General features: G+C 42.1%; 1 protein-coding gene across 2 annotated transcripts in view; it reads left to right on the top strand.

The window, feature by feature from the left end:
- The window catches only part of LOC125458412 (UDP-glucose 6-dehydrogenase-like), a 39,269-nt gene extending 17,877 nt beyond the window's left edge, over window positions 1-21,392 (top strand). For both annotated transcript variants that reach the window (XM_059650518.1, XM_059650517.1), the window contains exons 5-12: window positions 833-1,030; window positions 3,699-3,846; window positions 8,780-8,874; window positions 9,597-9,727; window positions 11,268-11,407; window positions 13,486-13,577; window positions 20,601-20,711; window positions 21,163-21,392. In XM_059650518.1, the coding sequence (XP_059506501.1) occupies window positions 833-1,030; window positions 3,699-3,846; window positions 8,780-8,874; window positions 9,597-9,727; window positions 11,268-11,407; window positions 13,486-13,577; window positions 20,601-20,711; window positions 21,163-21,270 (1,023 nt within the window). In that variant the 3' untranslated portion in view covers window positions 21,271-21,392. The remainder of the gene's footprint in view (window positions 1-832; window positions 1,031-3,698; window positions 3,847-8,779; window positions 8,875-9,596; window positions 9,728-11,267; window positions 11,408-13,485; window positions 13,578-20,600; window positions 20,712-21,162) is intronic.
- The last annotated feature ends 3,989 nt before the right edge of the window (window positions 21,393-25,381 follow it).

The raw sequence follows: 25,381 nt of genomic DNA, 5'->3' as shown, positions 1-25,381 counted from the left end.
CTTCTAGTTTGTGAAGGTCAGGGCTTTGGAAGATGCTGTTGAAGGGGGCCTTGGTGAGTTACTTGTAGACGGTATCATTCTGCTGTCACTGTGTGTTGGGGACATTCCGTCATGGTTCTGCTCATGTCCAGCTGCAGGAGAACCTCTTAAACCTTGATTGTGGTAGGTTTTAGCCCCTGATTTACAATACTGTCCAGATGTAAGAAAATCGCCTTTCACAATCACCACTCGTCCCAAATAACCACCACGTGAGCAGTAATCACTGTTGTAAAAGTAGGAAATATTGCAGACAACATGCTAAACAATCAGGTAATTTGTTTTTCCTTCATTGTGTACTTTTGCGGTGCTGTTGGTTAAAGAATAAGTGTGATCGGGCAGCTGAGGAAAAATCCCTACTCTTTTTGAAATTTGCACTATGTAGTTTTTATATCCGACTGAGAGAATAGGCAGGCTTTTTGGTTTAACGTAATTTCAGAAAGATGCCACCTCAGAACCTGAAGGAGTGTCCTATCAATCTTTCCACAAACACTGCCGAACCTGCTGAGTTTCTCCAGGATTTTCTGTTTGTTTCCTTGTAAAGTTGAGGTGTATGAAACTCACAGGTCTCTGTAACTCCAGGTGTGGTCAGGCCAGGCTTTTGTTAGCTGAAGCATGACGCCTTTACCTTTTTGAATTCTCATCTGGATATAAAAACCTAGTTTTTTGTTTGTCGTCGAGAGAGAAGTTGCCTGATTATCGTTGATCCTTGGTAGAAGAGGTTCTGTACAATGCTCTAGCAGAAGAGAGTTGAGTGTAGCTCAGTGTATTGATATGTGAATCTGTGTATCCCAAGGTGCTGTCTAATCCGGAGTTCCTGGCTGAAGGGACAGCAATTGCCGATCTCAAAAATCCAGACAGAGTTTTGATTGGTGGAGATGAGACTCCTGAAGGGCAAAAGGCCATTCGGGCCCTCAAAAGTATCTATGAACATTGGGTCCCAGAGAACAAGATTATTACAACAAACACCTGGTCATCAGAACTCTCTAAACTGGTGCGTAGTATCTTAATTAACTACATCATTCTCTTTCTTGGCTACGTTCATGCCCAGGTGTCCTTGGAAAGGGAGCATGTTGTCCACCAATACCCTCAATGCTTTTAGAGAGAAGATGGCACCACAGGGGGTAGAGTGCATTATCTCCTCTTCCAATTCCATTTTGATTTAGCCTCCTTTCCCTCTCCCAACCTCTTCCTTGTCCTTGGTCTGCATTCTTAACAGGCTTTGCACGTAAATTAATCAGTTAGAGAGCACAGGTGATTTACTGGGGGTGCTTAATAGGTGGAAAATATGTTCAGTTGTGTGTAAGAGCACATTTGGATATATTAAAAAAAAAGATGCATTTCTAAATGGGGGCCCTTCAGTGCAAGAGATTGAAACACAATTGTAGAAAGGGGTGGTACTGAACAAGGTCCACGATGTCTGCATAGCTATCCAATTCATCATAAAACCCTATAAATGTTTTCCAAGGAAAAGTTACCCATCAGTCTGTTACTGGATCCTTTTCAGAAAGCACACTCGATGGCTCAGTGGTTAACACTGCCACCTGACAGCGCCAGGGACCCGGGTTTGATTCCAGCCTTGCGCACCTGTCGGAGTTTGCACCTTCTCCCTGTGCCTGTACGGGTCTTCTCCAGGTGCTTCGGTTTCCTCAAATTATCTAAAGATGTGCAGGTTGGGTGGATTGGCCATGCTAAATTGATCTGTATGCGCTGAGGGATGAGCAAGCTAGGTGGCTTAGCCGCGGGAAATGTGGGGTTACAGGGATAGGGGTAGAAGGGTGGGAGGGTCAGTGTAGACTCGATGGGCTGAATAGCCTGCTTCCATACTGTAGGGACTCTATGATCCTTCATGACTTATGATAAGAAGCTAGTTGTTGATTTGCATTGGGTTATGCCCATGACAGTGTATTTAGTCTATTGGGCAACCTATAACAGGACGCATTAGTTTAAAATTAAAGTCACATCATTTAGGAGTTAAGTCAGCATGGACTTATTCCATTCCAAACACGGTGGTACTGTTAGCCCTGACCTGGAAGTTGGGGGAGGGGGAGTCATTAAAATTTTTGACAACCTTCTCGACAGGTCGTTATTGGTAACAGTGTTAAAGGATATGTCTGAAAGTTGGGTAAGTATGGTTTGAACCTGATGATAACGTTTTAAATTGGACACTGATGTGCTATGCGTAAGTAGAGATGGTAGTGTGGTGGTAATTCAGTAACCAGAATGTGGATTTAAAATCTGGTAAAGGTGACCATGAAACTATTGCCAATTGTTGTGAAAACCCACCTACTTTATTAATGTGGAAATCTGCCGTCCTTTTCTGGTCTGGCCTGTATAGCAGCTGGTGAGATCTAAATTCTGTGAGAAAGTTTGGAATTGAAAGCTAGATTGTGTATTGGTGACCAGGAAACTATTATCAATTGTTGTAAAAACTTTCCTGGTTTAGTAATACCATTTAGGGGAAGAAATATGCTGTCCTTGAGAAGCCTGGCTTATAGACCCATCAAGTCATACAGCACGGAAACAGACCCTTCGGTCCAACCCGTTCGTGCCAGCCAAGTTTCCCAAACCAAACTAGTCCCAATTGCATGCACTGGCTCATATCCCTCTAAACATTTCCTATTCATGTACCTGTCCCAATGTGTTTTAAATGTTGCAACTATACCTGCATTTACAACTTATTCCGGCAGATCATTTCATATACAAACAGCCCTCTGTGTGAAAAGCTGCCCCTCAGGTCCCTTTTAAGTCTTTCTCCTCTCACATTAAAATACACCCCCTAGTTTTGAACTCCCCTACATGAGGGAAAAGACCTTTGCGATTCACTTTATCTATGCCTGTCATGATTTTATAAACCTCTATAAGGTCACCCTTCAATCTTGTACACTCCCAGTTTATCCATTTTATTTAAACTCAGGAATTAAGCCAACTCTGGGATGAGGACATCACCTACTGGGCCAGCATTTACTGCATTTTCCCAGAGCACAGTTTAGAGTCAACCACATACAGGCCAGACCAGGTAAGGATTGTGGTTTCCTTGCCCAAAGGACACTAGTAAACGAGAGACAGTAGGAACTGCCGATGCTGGAGAATCTGAGATAACACGGTGTGAAGCTGGATGAACACAGCAGGCCAAGCAGCATCAGAGAAGCAGGAAAGCTTGACGTTTCAGGTCGGGACACTTCTTCAGAAATTTTCTGGGGAAGGGTCCCAGCCCGAAACGTCAGGCTTTCCTGCTCCTCTGATGCTGTTTGGCCCACTGTGTTCATCCAGCTTCACGCCGTGTTATGACATTAGTAAACTAGATGGGTTTCTGTGACAATTGACAATGGATCCGTGGTCATCATTAAGCTCTTAATTTCCAGATTTTTATTGAGTTCAAATTCTACCACATGCCATGGCGGGATTTGAACCTGGGACCCCGGAAGCACCTGGAGGCCATCGCCCTCCTCCATACTCCAGACCTGCAGTGATGTGGTTGACTCTTAACTGCCCTCTGAAATGGCCTAGCAAGCCACTCCAGCAGGGCTGCGCAACCAGTCCCTTTCTAGGGATGCCGAGACGCTGGAGAAGTATAAAGGAAATGTAGTGGTTAATGAAACATCTTTCTGTGTTTCTTCCCCATCACCTCCACCCTGTTCGTCACGGTGACCCTTCTGTAGGCTGCCAATGCCTTCCTTGCTCAGCGGATCAGCAGTATTAACTCTATCAGTGCCTTGTGCGAGGCAACAGGGGCTGATGTGGAGGAAGTAGCCCATGCCATCGGCACTGACCAGAGAATCGGGAGCAAGTTCCTGAAAGCCAGTGTTGGTAAGGATCCTGTTACGTAGATTTTACAAAACAAACGAGCCATTCTATCCAATGATGATACTGTTATCTAAGCTGCAATTATGCTTCCTGTCACGCTATTTCATCAAACCACATCAGCACCATAATTATTCCTTTCTACCTCCTGTCTTTATCTAGCTTCCTCTTAAATGTATCGATGCTGTTTGTCACAAGAACTCTCTATGGTGGCAGATTCCACATTCTAACTGCCCTCTGGGTGTACAGGCTTCTCCTGAATTGGATTCATTACTGACCGCTATTACATTATGGCCTCCTGCTTTACCTTGCTCACAGATTGTAATATATTCTCCATACCTATCCTATAGAATCCCTCTATAATTTATGAGACCTCTGTCAAGTCACCCCTCCACCTAATTTTTTTTTATTTCCGGGGTAAAAAGCCTCAACTGAATCAGTTTTTCTGGAGTAATCTCATTGTTTTGGCACCAACTTTGTAAGTCACTGTAAAAAGGCACATGTTGTTAAAGCTTTTCATCTTACATTCATCAGGAAAATTTGCAAGAATATCAGTTCAAGGGGAAACCAGCAAATGTGCTACATGAGAGGACAGTGTTGATTGGGTGGTGAGGAGACTCTGGTAGAGGCTTCGATCGTAAGAACTAGGAGCAGGAGTAGGCCATTCAGCCTCTTGAGCCTGCTCCACCATTTAATACAATCATGGCTGATCTCATCGTGAGTTCAAAGCTCCATTTTCCTGCTCTCCCCATTATCCTTTGATCCATTGCTAATTAAAAATCTGTCCATCTGCTTCTTAAATTAGTTTGGTGTCCCAGCATCCATTACGCTGAGGGAGTGAATTCCAATGATTCATGACACATTGAGAGAAGTAATTTCTCCTCTTCTCAATTTTAAATCTTCTACCCCTTATCCTAAAACCATGACCCCTGGTTTGCTAGTGTCCCATATGAGAAACCAGACCTGAAACATCAGGTTTCTTGTTCCTCTGGCGCTGCCTGGCTTGCTGTATTTCTCCAGCTTCACGCTGTGTTATCTCTGTTCTGTATTTATTTTGTCAATCCCCTTTTGGCATCTTATAGATGTCAATTGGATTTCCTTGCATTCTTTTAAACTCCAGAGAATATAGGACTAAACTGCTCGATCTCTCGTCATAAGACAAATATTTCATCTCTCAAATTAATCGAGTTAACCTTGTCTGAACCTCCTCCAGTACAATCTCAACGCTCCTCATGGAGGGGGCCAGAATTATATGGAGTACTTCAGGTGTGGTCTCACTAATATCTTGTATAAGTCAAACAGAGACACGCACGAGAATTCCTAGAAGCATGGCATTCCAACCGGAACTCCATCAACAAACACATTGATTTGGAGCCCATCTACCACCCTCTGAGAAAAAGAACAGGAAATGACATCGCCAACCCAAGGAAACCTAACCAGATAAATAGAAAGCGGGACATAACACCAGCGCTTCGTCGGAGGCTCACTGATGCTGTTACCTAGAATGGTGACAAAACATCTGAAAACTAAACTTCCAGCTCAGCGAGCAAACTCACATCCAGAACCTCAACCTGAGCTACAAATCTTCTCAAATCTTGTGAATGTCTTGTATAGTTGCTACAACACTTCCCTACATCTGTACACTATTCTTTTAGCAATGGATGCCGCCTTAATTATCTGTTGTCTCTGCATACTACTTGTCTGTAATTCATGCTTGAGGACTCCCAAGTAGGTCCCTTTGCACTGAAGCACTCTGACGTTTCTTTCTTTTTAGATAACAAGTTGTCTTTCTGTTCCTCTGACCGAAATGGATAACCTCGCACTTATCTACGTTAACCTTCATCTGCCACCTTTTGTCCCATTCATCTAACTGATCTCCATCCATTTGTAAATTTCTTATTACTTGCAATTTACTTTCCCACCTATTTTAATATCATCAACAAATTTGGTTACAGTACTTTCTATCCATATTATTCAAGTCATTTGTATAGATTATAAATAGTTGGGGCCTGAAGGACCAAACCTACTGACATCCCTGTAGTTACATCTTGCCAACTAGAAAAAGACACATGTATCTCGATTCTCTACTTTCTGTTGGTGAGCCAATCCTCTATCTGTGCTAATAAATTACCCTAATCCCATATAATCTTACCTTTTGTGCAGCACCTTTACCCACGACATGTTGGAAGTCTAGATATACTACATTTACAGGATCCCCATTATCCATATCTTCAGAGAACTCTAGCAAATTAATCAAAATGTGACTAACATTTCTTAAACCCATGCTGACTCTGATGGATTGTGTTTTGATTTTCCAAATGGCCTGTTAATACTACTTTAGTAACAGAATCTATTTCCCAGTAACACATGATAAACTGACTGTTGTATGCTTTCGTACTTTCAGCCTCCCTGCCTTTTTAAATAAGAGTGTTATATTTAGCATTTTTATAATCGAATAGATTTTTCCCACATCTGAGGAATTCGGGAATATTATTACTATTAGGTCCATCATCTCTCCTGCCACTTCCTTTAAGACCCTAAGATATAGTCCATCAGCCCATGGGGACCTGTCTGCCTTCAATTCCAATAGTTTTGTCTACACTTTTTCATTTGTGACAATTATCGTTCTAAGTTCCTCCCTTGCTATACCTCTGCATCACCTGTTGCTATTGGGATGATATTAGTTTTCATTGCCATGGAGAATATACCCAGTAATACTGATTGACAGTTAACTGTCAGTCTTTTTTCAGGTTTTCATGATCATAGAAGCATGGAATTTTTATGGTGCAGAAGACGACCATTTGGCCTGTTGTGTTTGCATCAGCTCTATTATTTGGTCCAACTGTATTGCCTAGTGCCAATCTCCTGCCATTTTCCCCATTTCCTGCACACAATTTCGATCCAAATAACTATCCAATGCCCCCTTGAATGTTTCAATTGAACCTGCATCCTCCACATTTCCACACAGTGCATTCCAGACCCTAATTACAGTCTGAAAAGTTTTTTGCCTGACATCACTCTTGCTTTATTGGTTCATCACTTTAAATCTATGCTCTCTCATGTTTACGAGTGGAAACAGCTTCTCCCTATCCACTCTGTGCAGCCTGCTGATGATTTTGGAAACCTCAGTCAGATCTTGGTGGCACGGTAGCACAGTGGTTCGCACTGCTGCCTCACAGCGCCAGAGACCCGAATTTGATTCTACTCTTGGGCACCTGTCTGTGTGGAATTTGCACATTCTCCTCGTGTCTGCGTGTGTTTCTTCCCACAGTCCAAAGATGTGTAAGTTTGGGCGGATTGGCCATGATAAATTGCCCATAGTGTCCAGGGATGGGCAGGCTGGCTGGATTAACCATGGGAATTGCAGGGTTACAGGGATATGGTCAGGGTGTGGGTCTGGGTCGGTTGCTCTTTGAAGGGTCAGTGTTGACCTGATGGGCTGAAGAGCCTGTTTTCATGCTGTAGGGGTTCTATGCTTCTACAATCTCCTCTTAGCCACATTATCTCCAGGGAGAACAGCCCCAACTTCTCCAGTCTATTGTCATAATTCCACGCCTTTATTAATAAAGCAGCAAACACTGTGAGCTTTATTAACTGCTCTCTCCACTTGTCCTGCCTCCTTCAATGATTTGTGCGAATATAAACCCAGATCCTCCTGTTCCTGCACCCCCTTTAGAATTGTGCCTTCTGTTTTTTAATGTCTCATTTTCCTTCAGGCATTGTAAACCAGGTGCATTGACAGTAGTCGGGGCAATATCCTGAGAAATGAACTGGTGAATTGCTTTCATCTGCTTTGTTGAGTTGAAAATACATAATGCATGTTGCTCTTCTTTGTGTCTCCAAATAGCAGGACCCTGTGTATGGATACAGAGAGCTCATGCGCTACACTGTGAGCCTGACTGACAATCCTAAATTGGTTGTCAGTGTAATCTGTCACACAATGAGGACTGCCCAAAAAATGCTGACCAACAATAGATATTAGACACTCTTACAATTTTTGACTAACAAATTTTTAAGTTTTCCACTTAAAGGGTAGATGACAGCTATTTGGTGATTTATTGATTTGTTGCTCAGGGCAGTGTCCTGACAAATCAAATTCAACCTGTCAGGTTTAAAATTTAAACAAAGACTGGCTGTTAACTGTCAATCATAGCTCTACTAATCAGAGTCCACTTGTGAACCAATCAGCACTGTTCTCTCATCCAGTGTAATTGTTGGTTTTCCCCTTGAATTGGTATTTTCATCAAATGTCCTGATGTGAGCAAGATGAAAAGCTTTGACAAGATATCTTCTCCTGGCTTCAGTTGAGTTCTGTACCACCAAATGATGATATGAGGAAAATTTGAAACTTCAGAATAGATTGCTGGTACTCTCCCAACCAACTTCCAACCCAAGTCAAAACGAAAAGAATTTGTCTTGATGTAGAATCTTGCTGAATATCTTTTGTAAGTTATTTTAGATTACTTCCTTAAACAGTCTTATTAGTGAGCTCGTCCAAAAGATGTATCAACTGGGTTAGTCATCATATAACTTGTCTTTAACACAAACATGTCATTCTGGTCAGCCCATTTTCACTCCAGTCCTTATTCAGTATCTGTAATGACATTCACCACAAATTGCATTCACCTGATAGGCCAGTAATTCTCTCTCCCATTCTTCTTGACGTAATGCAGTAATATTATAGCAAATGTATAACTTTGTGGGTTTCCTAAATCAGGAGGGCTTGGCAAAAAAGTCTGACAACTTCGGTTATATCCTCACCCACTTCTTTTACTATATTGTTGTGGAAACCCAAAACTTCAGTCCCATTATTTTCTCCATTATTATTTTGTTACTTTATATTGAAATACCCCAAGGTCTTCTCCATTGTCAGTTTCTTTTCTATGAGCGTTAATTTATTCAGTAACATTTCCTTCAGAATTGTCTGTTTCAATTGCAGGCTTCGGGGGCAGTTGCTTTCAGAAAGATGTTCTCAATCTGGTTTATCTTTGTGAAGCCCTCAATCTGCCAGAAGTGGCCAGATATTGGCAACAGGTGAGAATCTACTGAGGAATGAATGAAATTGTCATGACCCTAGTTGGAAGTTTTCCAAAGAAGCAAGATACAAATGTATTCTTTCAGCAATCAGTCTCAGGATAAGGGGTCGATTGTTTAGAACAATGAGGAGAATTTCTTTAACTTGGAGAGTTGTGAATCTTTTGGCTTTTTCTGCTCCATCGTGTATTTTCAAAGCTAATATCCATAATTTGTTGATCTTAGGACATCAACAGATCGCGGTTGGTTAAAGGGTGCGAATGAGAAGTTGAGCAAAGTATCACCTGTGACCGTATTGAATCATAGGGTAGACTTGAAGGGTTGAATGGCCTACTTGTGATTCTATTGATTGCCTTGCAATGTTCTTAAATGGAAACCTAGATCATGGGAACATCTCTGAATGTAGGTCTGATGCTTGGGAAAATCTAGTAACCAAATTAGGGGAAGAAATTCACCAATAAACCCAAAAAAGAACTGGCAGTGGGTAACTTTCTTACCCATATAGTGGAAAGTGGAACTCACTCCCACTGGGATTAGTCAGGATGGAAAGCATAGATGCATTTCCAAGGAAATGACAGAAACTCAAGGGAGAAAAGATTAGAAGGATGTGTGGACAGGGCAAGAGGAGGTGGATTGGGTAGATGATTGATTGCAGCACATTGGTAGTATAGCCCAGCTGGGCCGAATGGCTTCTATCAATTTTCTGTAATCTTATGTGGCAGGTGATTGAGATTAACGATTACCAACGGAGAAGATTTGCAGCACGAGTAATTGGTTGCCTTTTCAACACCGTCACCGATAAAAAGATCGGATTGTTGGGTTTTGCCTTTAAGAAGGACACAGGAGACACAAGGTATGGTTGATGAATTTTTACAGACCTTACACTGAGATACACAGTCCTGTACAGATGGATCCTGTTGTTAATTCACTGCAATCTTCGCCAGTCTTTGCAATTTGCTCTGCGATATCATTGTCAATTAATCTCTGTCGCCCTCTACCTGACCTCAGACTTTCCCTTTTATTCTCTCATCCTCTTCCCACTCTTAACGGTATAAAAGCCATCACATTTCTATCTCTAGTTCTGGGAAAGTCTTCTTTCAACTCAAAATGTTAACTCTCCTCACAGACCTGCTGAGTTTTTCCAGCACTTGGCTGTTCATGTCCACCATGTTGTTTTGGGAATTTTTATTCGTTCATGAGATGTGGGCATCACTTGCAAGCTGAACATTTATTACCCATTCCCTGGCTACCTCTGAGAAAGTGGCCGTGGACTTTCTTCTTGAATGCAACTGATTGGCTTGTTGGGTCATTGCAAGAGACAGTTAAAAGTCAGACACATTGCTACAGTCTAGAGTCACATGTATGCCAGATTGAACATAAGATAACAGTGTGGAGCTGGATGAACACAGCAGGCCCGAAACGTCAGCTTTTGTTCTCCTAAGATGCTGCTTGGCCTGCTGTGTTCATCCAGCTTCACACTTTGTTATCTTGGATTCTCCAGCATCTGCAGTTCCCATTATCTCCGTCAGATTGAATATGGCAGATTTCCTTCCCTTAAGGACTCATAAATCTATTGGCTTTTTTTTATTATCAAACCTTATAATTGTACAAAATATTCCCATAGTTTTCCTTTTTACTAATGTTTAATATTTCATTCATTGCAGAACTGGAAGTAAGTTTGACTTTTGAATTGATTTTAGCCAGTAAGATTTCTTTCTTTGTGTAAGGAACTTCTTTCCTGTGAATTAGACTAATGGAGAAACTGGAGGAGGTTGTAAGGATTCTAAACCGGGAGCAGGAGAAAGCCACTCAGCCCCTAAAGCGTAGTTCACCATTTTACAAGATTGTGCCTGATCTGATTATGTCTTAGAGCAAAGGTGATCAGATGGCCAAGGAGAGATGTGATACAAAGTGTTACAAATCATGAATTTCAAACAAAAATGTGAGGGGGTGGGCGAGAATTTATTTCACCTGGTGCGTTGTGATTTTCAATTCACTTCCTCATGCACCTGCAGAATGGTTCTCGCAGCAGAAGGCTATTCAGCCTATTGTATTCATGCTGACATTTTATAAGAGTCAATCAGTTTTTTTTAAGTCTGTCTTTTCCCTGTAGTTGGGAAGTTTTTAGAAGGGTTTTCTTTTCTGGTAATGATCTAATTTCGAAAGGGAAGTGGGTAATTGTTTTGAAAAAACATAAAATGTTGTAAGACATAGGGGAATAGAAGGGGTATGGGACTGATTTGGATCATTTCTTCAGAAAGCTAGCAAAACCACTGGCCCGAGTGGCCACCTCCTGAGCTGTACAATTTGCTAAAGTGCATGGTTTCAAACCAGATCGCTGTTGGGTCTTTGAATCAACAGGCCTCGAGTTTCAAGAATGCTTTCTGTTGCAGGGAGTCATCCAGTATCTACATATCTAAATATCTCCTGGACGAGGGAGCCAGGCTGCACATATTTGATCCAAAAGTGAAGAAGGAGCAAATTATTCAAGACCTGTCTCACCACAATGTTTGTGATGATGATCCTGACAGGGGTATGTATACAGGACAACAGAGAACTTGGGAATTTTCGATGTGATAAGCATTAAATGAAGGAGGTTCACGTTAGCTCATCCATCCGGTGAAACCAGCAGTCATGGTGTGTTAAATGTCAGGTTTCTGCCTGTACCAAGCCTCGCAACCTCATTCCAAACATTCATTGCAGTGCGTGCAGTAAATTTGAGGGAGTCGGGAACATTTGTCATGACTTAGGCTATGGGCACATTTAGCCAATTTTGGTGGTGCAGACTCAATGGGCCAAAGGGCCTCTTCTGTATGATTGTGTGGTTGTTTGTGGCCAATGTGACCACTAGGTGGAACCCACTTTAAACAATGAGCTCCTCCTTTGGTCCGCATTCATTATTTTCGATTTTTCACCTTTTGTGAAGCTCGTTAGCCCTGGTGGTTTATAAAGTTTCTGCTGTTCGTGGACGGGCAATGCTGTCATTTTCCTTACCAGCAGAGTCACTCCTGGATTCTGGCAGATTACTGTGGATAGACTGACTGCCGTTCTTTCTGACTGAAACTGAATTAATGAAGATACCGACATCAGCACAGTGTTTTACCTTTTAAATGTATGCATTCTTAACCTGTAACTGAAGGTGGTATCCATGAATATTTTAAGCTTTATTTGTGCACTTTAAAAGGCCTCTGAGTTCGGAACTGATGTGATATCAGAGGCCTGGATAGATTACAGCACCATATTTGAATCAGAGAGAGTGGGAAAATACACTCTGATCAGATAAACATGAGAAAGGTCTAAACTGTAGCAGCACAGCAATGGGACTTAGAAACATACAAATTAGGCACTGTTCGCCCCATCCAATCTGTTCCACCATTCAATATGATCATCTATCCTCTCTCTCAACACCAAACTCCTACTCTATCCTCATACCCTTTTCACACATTTAGGTTTTAGAAATATATCTGTTTTATTATTAAATAGATTCAGTGAGTTAGCTTCCACAGCCTCCTGCAGTAGAGAATTCCATAGGTTCCCCACCCTCTAATGAAAGTATTTCTCTTCATCCTGCCTAAAATGGCCTTTCCATATCCTGAGGCACCATCTTGGGTATAAAGGTACCTAGGTACAAAAAAACTAAGGTACAAAGTAGTAAAAGAAACAAAGTTAAGAGTTAAGTATTAGAGATCTTCATTGAATAAGCAGAAAAATAAAGAAATAAGTTAATAGTTAACATTAAATGCCCCTTTAATATGATCTGGAAAAATAAAGGAATAAAGTTAAAAGTTTACCAGTTCTTGCTGGGGCCCCAATCTCTACCTTTTAGTTCCCTCTCCGCGAAAACTCAGCTGCCTGTTCTCAATCGCCATCACAGATACTGGGAGATCACCCTCACTGCTTGAGTGACCAAATTACCTCAAAAAGCTAGCACCGGCATGATGGGGTGAATGACCTCCTCTTATTCCGTATCATTCTGAGAGTTTTGATTTATGTCATCTTACTGAGTGTTGGGTAACTCTCTTTTTTTTAATGGAGAGGTTTGGGAAGCAAAGGGCATTCTCATCCTAGTCATCTGCACCTGTGACCCTTGGTTCATCTAAAGACAATTGCACCAATATTTATGTTGCACTTCATTGTCGCTCTGTGTTTCAGGGTGTCCCGAGGCGGTGTAGGCAATATAAACGTATGTATATATTAAAAACCACACTATCCACTGAGACACGGACGCACGCACACACGTGTCTCTCAGTGGGTGGTATTCTTGGTGCAGTCTTTAAGCTGAGATGTTAAACTGAGGCACGCCCCCTCGGGTGCATGTGAAAGGGCTCATTACCATAAATTTAAAAGGTGGTTTATGCCACTACATTTGACCATTACTAATGCCTCGACTAATGTACCAAAAAAACCCAGTTCTCTGGTCATTATCACATGGCTGCTTGTGGGATCTTGCTATGCACACATTGGCATCTAAGGTGTCAATGTTACCACAGGAACTGCCTCAAAAGTACTTTATTTGATTATAAAGTGGCCTGAGAACACACTGCAGTTTTGAAGGATGCTATGAAATGTAGCTTGTTCATCTATTAATGCAAGTTCTTTCCTTTTTATTAGTGTCACGTTTGGTCACCGTCTCCTCAGACCCTTATGAGGCTTGTAAGAATGCCCACGCTATTGTGATCTGCACAGAATGGGATATGTTTAAGGTATTAAAAATAACTGCTGCTATGGTTATTTCCTCCTCTTTATTCCTTCCTGCTTTTCACCCTGATCTTGAAGATAAGGATGTTGCCTGGATTTGGAGCCCATTGACATTAAAATCCATTTATTTGACTGTAGAGTTGTTGGAATCAGGTCTACCCTGTGTTGTGAGATATGCCTATCCCAGTAATAATTGTGTAGAGAAGGCACGCAAAGTCCTGACTTAATTTCAATACATTATTAAATACATGAATTGTACCAGACATGTTGGTACAGTACAAAGTAGTTAGCCATAGTCCACAAATATCTTCATATCTCCTTCCATTAGAGGGAATTGGTTAGTTGAACTTAAGGTGACTCCATTCCACAAGTATTGGGTAATGTGAGGAGATGCATTGCATGAAATATCATAGCCAGTGTGGGGACTGAACCAGCACTGTTGGCGTTGGAACCTTCACTGTAGCTGTCCAGCCAATTGAGCTAACCAAGCCTCTCAAAACATGTGTACATTTGCATTGAAACAGGTCTGTGTTGGTGTTTTAAGTCTGCAAGAATCTCCTCCCACCCTTCTGTCTCACCCTTTCAACAAAACTTCCTGTTCCTTTTCTTCCCCCATGTACCTCTGTCACAGAAGGGATGATATGGTCGAATTCTTCAAGGTGTAAACAGGAAAAGACCAGCTCAATGAAGAGAAACTATTTTCACATTTTAGGGATTCTAGAACTGGGGGACATTGTCTAAAAATTAGTGCCAGACTGCTGAAGAGAGATGGTTGGAAACACGTCTACACACAATGGGTGGTAGAATTTTGGAACTCTCTCCCACACATAGCAGTGGAAGCTGGATCACTTGGCAGTATTAAATCTGAGACGTTTAAGCTTTTGTGAAGCCAAGAGATTAAGTGGTGGGCCAAAGGCAGGTTTTGGGAATTAGGCCATTGTTCAGGCATGATCTTGTTGAAGGGCGGAACAGGCTAATGGGGCTGAATGGCCTACTGCTGTTCCTATGTATGTAAAGTGTTATGAAATCCAAATGACAATTAGGTTTAATTAATCAATATTCAAATACAGGAGTCACCTTTTTCGGCTGATTTCTTTGATTTTCAATTTGTATTGTAAAAATTCTGAGGCCTAACTCCCATTCTGAAGGTGGCCCATTGCCTAGACTATAGGCGAGGGTTTGAGGTAGGAACTTTCCTGCTCTGTGGCTTGCTGCTGCACCGCATACTTGGATCTATTTTTATTTACAATAAGGAGAGTTTCCCAGGACAGGGACAATAGCCCTTTTTTTATTCATTCACTGATGAGGGCGTTGCTGGCTAGGCAGCATTTATTGCTCGCCCCTAATTGCCCTGAGGGCAGTTCAGAGTCAACCACGTTGCTGTGGGTCTGGAGTCACATGTAGGCCAGACCAGGTAAGGATGGCAGTTTCTTTCCCCAAATGGCATTAGTGAACCAGATGGGTTTTCCAACAATCGACAATGGGTTCACGATCATCATTCGATTCTAATTCCAGATATTTATTGAATTCAAATTCCACCATCTGCCGTGGTGGGATTCAAACCCTGGTGCCCAGAACATTAACTGGGTCTCTGGATTAATAGTCCAGCGATAATACCACTAGGCCATCGCCTCCAGTGACTGAGATGAAAATTGTTAATGTTGTAAAATATTTGGTAGCATCCACCATCTTTAAACATTGGAAGTGATTGTACAACAAGGGAAGAATAGGTTCTGCTGTAGTTTACTCCAGTTGTGTCTTCATTCGCTTGCTTGGAAAGCCAATATTCACAAAGGAATCTGGCCAAAGGTCAGTGGAAAAATATTTCAGTTAAAATTCTGGTTATTGTTTAAAACTCATTTATTAAAATCATGATAAGGTGAAATGAGGATCATGTTAACTTCGGAGAGTGTCAGAACCATTGTCTTATTACCTGTTGAACCTTCATTCTGTATGCTGAGCTGTGTATATTCACATTTCATAGAATCCTGCAGCCTAGATGAGACTATGCAGCCCCATCAAGACTGAACTAGCTTTTAATGAGAACAATAAGTTTGTCCTGCTCACCAACCCTTTGCTCATATCTCTGTAATTTTCTTCTTATTATTTATTTAATTCACTTTTGAAGGTTACTGTTGTATTTAGGCAGTTGACTCTGAACAGGCTAACTAAGATACCAACACAGCTCCACCAATTGGATTTAAGTAGCTTAGATTCCCTTCAGTGTGGAAACAGGCCCTTTGGCCCAACTAGTCCACCCCGCCCCTTGGAGCATCCCACCCAGACCCATCCCCCTATAACCCACACACCTCTGAACATTACGGGCAATGTAGTATGGCCAATCCACCTAACCTGCACATCTTTGGACTGTGGGAGGAAACCGGAGCACCTGGAGGAAACCCACGCAGACACAGGGAGAATGTGCAAACTCTGCACAGACAGTCACCAGAAGCTGGAATCGAACCCGGGTCCCTAGCGCTGTGAGGCTGCAGTGCTCACCACTGAGCCACCGTGCTGCCCCAAAGTAACTGTCTCTGGGAGGAGCTAGCTAGTTTGTTAGTCTTGGATGCTAACAGTGTAGGTAACTTATGTTAGTCTGCTATCTCTCAGGAGATAGTCATACAGCATAGAAACAGGCTGTTCAGCCAACTATGTCTGCTGACCAACTAACACCAAACGACACGAACCCCATTTCCCAGCACTTGGTTCTTTGCCTACTATGACCTGCCATTTTAAATGCTCATCCAGATGTTTCTTAAATGTTACGAGAGTACCTGCCTTCGGCACTCTCTCAGGCAGTATGTTCCATATACCTACCATCCTCTAAATGAAAATTATTTTCTTCAGATGTCCTGAAGACAACATACTCCTCACTTTAGAGACAGCAAGAACTGTAGACACTGGAGTCTGAGATAACAGTGTGGAGCTGGAGGAACACAACAGGCCAGGCAGCATCAGAGGAGCTGGAAAGTTGATGTTTCGGGTCGGGATCCTTCTTCAGAAATGGGGAGGGGAAAGGATAGGGCGGATAGGTATCAGAGAAGATGGACAGGCTGTGTCAGGTCAAGGAGGTGGGGATGAGAGGGAGGGTTCATCATGGGATCAGGCCAGGGGCGGGGAGATTTTAAAACTGGTGAATTCCATGTTTAGGCCATTGGGCTGCAGGCTGACAAGGCAGAATATGAGGTGCTGCTCCTCCAGTTTATGGGTGGTGTCACACTGCCCCACTCATCCCACTGATCAATCCCCATCACTCCCGATCTGCACTCGCCTATAACCATCCCACCTACCTTCCTCAGCCCCACCCCTCTTCTCTATTTATTTCTGAGCTGCCTTCCCCATCCCCATTTCCTCCACCTCAACACTGTTTTCTCATACTCCACACTTTAAACTTATGCACTTTAGTCTTAGACATGTCTGCAATGAGGAAGAGACTCTTGTGATCAATGCTTCTCAATTTAGTACGCCATAATCAGACTCCCCGCTCAGCCTCCTCTGCTCCAAAGAAAACAAACCCAGTCTCTCCTCAGAACCGTGACTTTTCATGCCAGGCAACATGCAAGAAAGGGTCCCGACCCAAAACGTCCGCTTCCCTGCTCCTCTGATGCTGCCTGGCCTGCTGTGTTCCTCCAGCTCTACACTGTGTTATCTCAGGCTCCAGCATCGGCAATTCTTACTATCTCCTGGTGATTCTCCTCTGTACCCTCTCCAGTGCAATCACATCCTTCCAATAGTGTAGCCACTAGAACTGCAAAGAGTATTTCATCTGTGACCTGACCAACGTTTTATAAAGTTGTAAGAAGACTTCCTTACTCCTATATTCCATGCTCTGGCTAATGAAGTCAAGCATCCTGTAAGCTGCCTTCACCCTGTCTACCTGTGCTGACACCTTTTAGGAATGTAGGGACTTGTACACCAAGGTCCCTTTGTTCCTCAATACTCCTGAGGGACCTACCATTCACCTTCCCTCATTTGATCTCTGAAAGTTGATCAGCTCGCACTGATCACAAATAAAGTTCACCTGCCAATGCTTTGCCCAATTTATCAGTTGATCGATACCAGATTGCAACCTGAGGCCATCCTCCATGTTCCATCCTTGTTTTCTACCAATACAGTTAAATCGTTGTTGTACAACTTGACAAATAGATACTAGATGCTGGAAACAGATCAAATGATAAATTATTTCCATGTGTGCATGGGGAGAGCTAGTCATAATACTGAAGTGTAGAACCAACTCTGCTGGGCTAAAGGCACCTTTCGGCTTTACACAGGACATTATGTATTGAAATTACAACTATTGAATTATTTTCCCAGCTTACACAGGCATTGTATATCTGCATTTCACCTAAGGCTGGTGCTATCCTGCTGATAGTAGCATTCCTGCATTCCCTGCCTGCCTTTGTGCATCAGTGGTTCCCACTTGGTTTTCCAATTAAAATTATACCCTTAACTAATCTAATCTGTTTCAATCCCTTCACCAGTCTTAAGCTAATGTCATGCTACTATTTTGTAATAAATCACCTGTTACTCAAGTATATGCCCCTTCTGCCAAAGACTTATTAATGGTTAATCCTCCACCGCTTAATACTGGTAAGGCTACATACAGACCAGCATTGCAGGAAGGTTTGGTGGCAGCAAATCTGCCCAGAGAAGATTCTCACAGAGTCAGTACCCAGCTGTAGGAATCTCTTACAACAGTTACTATGAGTCTGTACCCATCAACTTACCATTAGCAGAGTCCCAATCCAAACCACTTATTGCATAATAATAGTTTCTTGCTATCTTCTCTCTGGTCATTTAGCTTTTTCCCTTGAATTTGTTTCCTCTGGTTACTGACCCTTCAGCAAATGCGAACCATTATTTCTCTTTATACTTCCTATAAAACCTCTCTGTGATTTTCATTGGTTTGATCTAATTTGAGTTCCAGTACTATTTTCATAAACTGTTGTGCACACTCACCAAAACCTTCACATTTCTTCCCAAAGTACAGTCCTCAGAATTGTACACGGTATTCTAACTGGGATCAGACTGGTGTTTTGTAAAGTGTTAACTTAAAATCCTGGCTTTTGTGCTTTCTGCCTCTACTTGTAAAGCACAGGATCCCGTGTGTGTGTGTGTGTGTCAGCTGTGGCTTCACTTGACAATGTGCTGGTCTAAAAGAGTTATGTCAATCCAGGCAAACCATCAAGTTGAAAACTGCAATGTAGGACTGAGGGAGCACTGCACTTTGAGGTGCCATCATTCAGATGAGATGTTAAACCAAAACTCCAACTTGCCCTTTGTGGTGTATCACAGGCCACTGTTTTGAAGATGAGGAGAGACTGATCTCTGATGTCTTGGCCAAAATTTATCTCTCATTGAGTATCATTAAAGAACCGATCATCCGACTATTATCACATTGTTGTTTGTGGGAGCTTGCTGTTCATAAATTTGCCGCACCATTTCCCACGTTACAACAGTAACTGGACCTTCATCAGTCGTAAAGGGCTTTGAGACATATAGTCCTGAAGGGTACTATAAAAATGGGAATGTTTTTCTTTGGTGCTGTTAATCTGTCCCCTTGAAAGATTTCTGCACTGATACTATTCTTGCATCTCCCTCAAAAATATAATTAGTTATCTGGTGTTGTCTTTTCTCATTCATCATATCAAAACTTAGCAGCTCTCACTTTCCTTCATTGAGTTTGATCTGTTGTATGTCTGCTCACTCCACCAGCCTATCTGTGTCTCCTGGGATTCACTGTCTTTCTGAACTTTCTTATTCACTAACATTAATGTGGGTATTGCCTGTCCCTAATTGCCCTTGAGAAAGTGGTGGTGGGCTGCAGCCTTGGACCTGCTGCTGTCTGTTTATGCTCTTGTGAAGAGTCATACAGCACAGATGAGGCCTTTTGGCCCATCAAGTGTCACTGACCTATCTGTACCAATCCCACCTTCCAGCACTTGACCCATAGCCTGCAGTGTTATCATATTTCAAGTGCTCTCCAAGTACATTTTAAAGTTTGAGGTTTCCTGCCTTCACTAACCTCATACTTTATACCATCTGCAAATTTTGAATTTGTACCCTGTATCTCAAATCAAGGTCACCATGACTGAGACTAGCTTTATATTCCAGAATTATAAATTTCCACCAGAAGCCATGGTAGGTTTGAAGATACACCCCCAGAGCATTAGCTTGAGATTACTAGTCCTGTGATATCACTACTGCACACTATCTATCCATATGAAGACTATACACTGGTGGGAAGCCAGGAATGTTACCAAGGAGTCATAGTGCAATTGAAGGGTGTGTAAGGGAGACGAGGAAACAGATGAGCTTGAGGAACACTTTATTTCTATCCATGTTGTCGTTTAGTTGTAGGAATTAATGGACTGCAGTCTCAGTACTGATAGCCCCTTCCTGCCACTTCAAGTTCTGCGACTGAGTAAAGATTATTGAGTTCAAGTCCCACTTAAGAGCCTTGAGTACAAAATCTAATTTGACCCTTAGCACAGTGTTCCGTCAGGGGTTTTGGCCCTATCGGCCTCCTAAGGTGAAGAGGATCAGGAGGTCTCCTTGGTGTCCTGACCTATCTTTTGATCAACATTACAAAAATACAGGATCTTGTCACCTTCACATGGTTGTTAACGGTGGTTGCTGTATGTAGATTGGCTGTTGGATTCCCTATGTTGCTACAGTATGTAACATTGAGTGAATGTAACGGCATTGAGACATCTGAATGTAAAGAAGGCACTTCACACAGGAAGACCTTTTTTTAAGTTGGGAAATGCACATAATGACACTGCTATTCTTGGCCTAAAAGCATATGTTGAAGTTGGGGAAGATCTGTAATCTGAATGCTGAGTGCTATTACAGTAACTCTGCATGTTCAGATTTAATTTTTGTACATGTTTGTGCCTCATTTCAGTCTGTTCTGCAGTCTTGAGTAGACTGATTTTGTAAACTTGCATTTACTATCATGTTGTGTATAACGAGGATATTATTTGCAGATTCTGTCCTTATCTCTGTTTAAATTTGTGGCCTTTCAGGAGCTGGACTATGAGAGGATCTACAAAGCAATGCTGAAACCTGCATTTATCTTTGATGGCAGACGCATTCTAGACAGTCTCCATGAAAAGCTTCAGCATCTTGGTTTCCAGGTAAGGGAATAAATGGCAGAAAAGGACTCAATCCAGCATTGGGATGGATACTTTTGGTCAAGTCCATGGCTGGTTGAGGTGGCTAGGCTAGCAATAGCTCTGATATTCTGATGATTATTCACTTAAAAGCCTCAACTCTGTTTAATGCCTTTCACTCAAAATGGACAAAAGCATTTGATTAGCCACATCAAGGCCCATGTTTATCTAATGTTTGGCCACTTCAGCTAAAATTCCTCCCATGTTCGGCTGTGCTTGTGAATGGAGTGTTATTTACTGCCAAATGTGTGAAATAAATCCACATCGCTGTTTTGCTGAATTTTAATTTTAGGAGAGCCTTCTTATCTTCCATTGACCCTGCCTGGAGACCAGCTTAGAGGAAATGTTTGGAATGCTCAGAGCCACAATCTAGTGCCTTTAATGCAACTTTTGTTTCCCAAATTCCATTTAACAGGTTGAAACTATTGGAAAGAAGGTGACTGAGAGGATACCATTCACAGCCAACAAAGATATTTCCAGGATCGACTTGCAAGCTCCCCCCACCAAGAAGCTAAAAATTTAATGGTTACCCACTCCTTGTGACTTTACATTATGCATTTTGTACACTCAGTATTAGTTGTTTTTATAAATGAGGAAAAATTTTCAATATATATCCATCATGCTAAATAACACTACTTGACAATTTTTAGGTAGTTTTTATGAAATTGTTATGGGGTTGGGGGGGGATAGGGATGAGGGGGGCCGTCACCTCAATTTGTGTTTTATTTTGTAACCGTTTCTTTTCGATGGAGTCCATATACAGGGCCCATTTGAGCTAGCAGATGTTTGCACAGGTTACACTGTCTAACCTGCAATGTTGTTACTAAGTTATTCTGAATTTTTAGTCATAACTCTTAAGTAAGGTTGTAGTCAGGGGAGGACATGTGGAAAGTTAGTCCTTTGGATATATCGTCCTAGTTTCTTTCCCCGTCGACTAAGCATGGGTGCCAACTATGAAAGTATTCACAAAGGTGCCAAAACAGAATCTCCTGCCTTCAACCTCACCATCACCCATACTCCTGACTGTGGTTGCCTAACATTACCACCTTTGCAGGGCACTGCCTTCCAGCAGCCATTGGGAGAGCAGGTAGGCTCTCCTGTTATCCAAATGAATGATACATGACAATCAGACAGCATGATCGTTGCCCCTCCCAACAAGAACGATGTTTCCTAAACGCATAGCTTTGTTTAATGACCTGACAATTTCTTCCCTGGGGTGGCCTGCTGCCCTTTCTCTGTGGTAACATTTGAATCCCTGGAGAGTTTATAACCCAGGACCAAGTGAACAGAATCTTCATGAATTGTCTTCCCTTTTCTATCCCTTTAAGGAGCCCTGATTTTGTAACCTTCAATCCAGACGTAAGTTTCCCGAAAGGCTGCCACTTTGTACAGTTGGCAGCCTTGGCTGCTGTTGTTCATTGAAGATTGCTATCTTCATGCCAAGTCCAAAGCCACGCAGGGAGGGGGAGGAAGGTACTAGGCTTTTTGATTTTTTAACTTTGCTTTTTTTCTGTAACAAGCCCTCCATGTGAGGTTCCACTTCAAACATCCAAACTTAGAATTTTCCAAAATGGAAACATCAACAGTCCACTCAGAAACTGAAGATGTTGCTGAAACAAGATTGTCAAATCGGTGTCTTTAATATAAGTAGCATGCATTCATACACTGAGGTCCCCCTCTGGAAACCAGAACAATATTTTCAATGGCCTCGTGACTTTTTGAAATTACCCAGGAGCTGAATTTCCTTCAGGGGTGACTCTAGTTCCCCATTCCTTTCTCCATGGCAATGCTTCAGCCAATCAGCATTTTTCTTTTCTCTGTGTGGTATAACTTGTTGTGATTATTTGAAATTTGGCATTCTTGCATTTGTCTCGATGAGTGCAAGACGAAAAGCTTTGATAGCAAGTCTTTTTTTCGGTAAATTTCTGTATGACCAAACGGCGGCCTTACTATAGTAGCAGCCTTGGGTCCTTGAACCATAGCAGGTTGCTACCTTTAAAGGGATTTTTATAGGGGTGTGGTTTGATCCTCCTGTTATTGGTCAAAGCAGAGATCCTTAGGTTGTACACCCGCTGATGGCGAAACGAGGAAATCCTCGAATCTCCCTCACCACAGGGAGACACTTCACTCCCATTCACCAGGCAGTATCCCACAGGATGGAGAGGGGCACAGGTTCTACACCTTTGCTGAGGACTTCAGTAGCAAGTAAAATCAAAAACGGTGTAAACATGTCACATTCGATCATATAGTTAGGTTAAAATTACTCCTGTAACTCACAGATGGAACGGTTAAATGGTGTTGGGAGGAGGTCGCAACAGCAGTTGAGAGGAGCCATGGTGCAAATTGAGATCACAGCACAGGTTCAGTTTACACGCTAGCTGAGTTAAACGTGGGAAGCGCCTCCTTGCCTGCCCCATGTCTGATGTAGAGAGCTGCTCATCAATCTATCTCACCAGTTGTACCTCACATCAAACAGAGAGCGAGCGATGTTACAGTCTGTCCTGGACTATGGCTAATTACCTTCCTAGAAGAATGGAGCTTCGTTCAAAATGATCAGAGTCGTCACTGGCATACTTAACCCTTAAGAAAAAATACTTTAAAAATGTATGAGTGGATTTAAAAACCCAAGGGAAACAGCCAATGAGAAATTAGCAACCAGGGATTTTTAATACAGAATTTTTATCCATTGAATTATTGTTTGCAAACCATGAAGTTTGGACATGATCAAAATTTTAGGTTTTTTTTTAAACAAGGAACTGGAGTCAGTAATCTAGTTTATTATGAAATGTGAAATATAGAACCTGTTCTCTATTTTAATAAAAGCTGGTTTATCACAACCTGTAATATTTGGATGAACTTTTTTCTCCAATACCACAGGATCAGATTTTATTGCCATTGAAAGCAACTTGATAAATAAAAGTAGTAGAATCTTTAATCAGAGGGATGAAGTATGTATAGGTTGCGAAATGAGACAGAAAAGGATTGAGTCATAAATCCCAAGTTAATAACTTTCAATAGTGATGTTAGGTATCGATTAATACTGTGAAAAATGTACATGGTACGTACTCCTGTATTGGCTATACCAAGTGACTTTTCTATAAAGATGACTTCTGTGTAAACCTTTTGTTTTGTGTTCACATTGAAGAATAATCCTATTTGATACGCCTTTTTCATAATAAAATTGAGATTTGGAAACTGAAAGGATTTTGTTCACAAGTTTGTTTTCACGTACACCATCAACAATGAGGGTCAACACTTGTCCCAGACATATTCACTTTAGCATCAACAGTCCCTCTTGTTTGAAATAAAACTGGTCTCAAAGCATATGCTTTGGTTGGACCTGCATTTGATACTTTGTGTGCAATGATGTACTGTTTGGTTGCTAGAGCAAAATATACAAGATTTCAGAGGAGTTGATGTCCTCGTGATATTATTGCTAGCCAACGAATACAGGGACCCAGGTAGGTTCAAATCTCACCACGACAGATGGTGGATTTTGAATCTAATAAAAATATAGAATTAACAAACTAATAATGACTATGAAACTTGTCAAATATCATAAAAACCCATCTCGTTCACTAATGCCCTTTCAGGGAAGGGAAGTGGGTCTGGAGTCCTATTTAGGCTAAACCAGGTAAGGATGGCACAGTGTTACAGAGATAGTGGGAACTGCTGATGCTGGAGAATCTGAGATAACAAGGCGTAGAGCTGGATGAACACAGCAGGCCAAGCAGCATCAGAGGAGCAGGAAAGCTGACGTTTATTTCTACACCTTGTTGTCAAGGATGGCAAAGTGGTTGATTGTTAAGTGCCCTCTGAAATGGCAAAGCAGGGCTGTCCAATTATAGCAATTGCTACAAAGTCCCCAGCGATTCAAGAAGGCAGTTCACCACCACATTCTCAAGTAACTAAGGAAGGGCTGTATATGCTGGTCCAGCTGGTGATGCCCATGTCCCAGAGTGAATAGAGATAAAAGATTTTAATTGGTGTAAACACACCAAAAGATGAGAATTTCCTACTAACAAGACACATGATGGAATGCACTGCCCGAAACAATGGCAGCAGCAGATTCAATCGTGACTTTCAAAAGGTTGTGTTGCAATAGGCTGGGCTGGGCTCACTCCCTGCACCTGAGCAAACATGTTAAAGTGACTGGAGTTACTGTGCTCCACCTGAAATGTACGACGTTTGAGACAAGGTCCGAACTCTGGGGAAGAACGTAGTGGCTCAACAACTCGGGATCTGGGTGGCTCACAATGCTAGGATCAGGGGCTGGGGCTGGAGGTCCAGGCCAGCAACAACAGGACCTGTGATGAAGAAATACAAAAAATAGAAGCAGGAGTAGGCCATTCAGCCCTTCAAGTAGGCTCCACCATCCAATATGATCATTGTCTGATCATCCAACTCGGTTGCCTGTTCTTCCTTTCTCCCCGTACCCGTTTGATACCTTTAGCCCTAAGAAGTATTCCTGTCTCCCTAAAAATGCATGTCCTGGTCCCTGCTTTGTGGTCTTCTGAGAATCTTTTCACCAGTTAAAAATTCACCAATACTGTGCCACCAACCAAGCACAAAGATGCCTGGCAGGGTTGTGTCCATGCTGGGGCCTGCAGTGCAGGTTGAGTGCAGCCTTTCCT

This window comes from Stegostoma tigrinum, chromosome 13 (genome assembly GCF_030684315.1).
Source record: "Stegostoma tigrinum isolate sSteTig4 chromosome 13, sSteTig4.hap1, whole genome shotgun sequence".
NCBI classification, from domain to species: domain Eukaryota; kingdom Metazoa; phylum Chordata; class Chondrichthyes; order Orectolobiformes; family Stegostomatidae; genus Stegostoma; species Stegostoma tigrinum.
The sequence above is the reverse complement of the archived record's forward strand: the minus strand, read 5'-3'. Positions and strand labels throughout refer to the sequence as shown.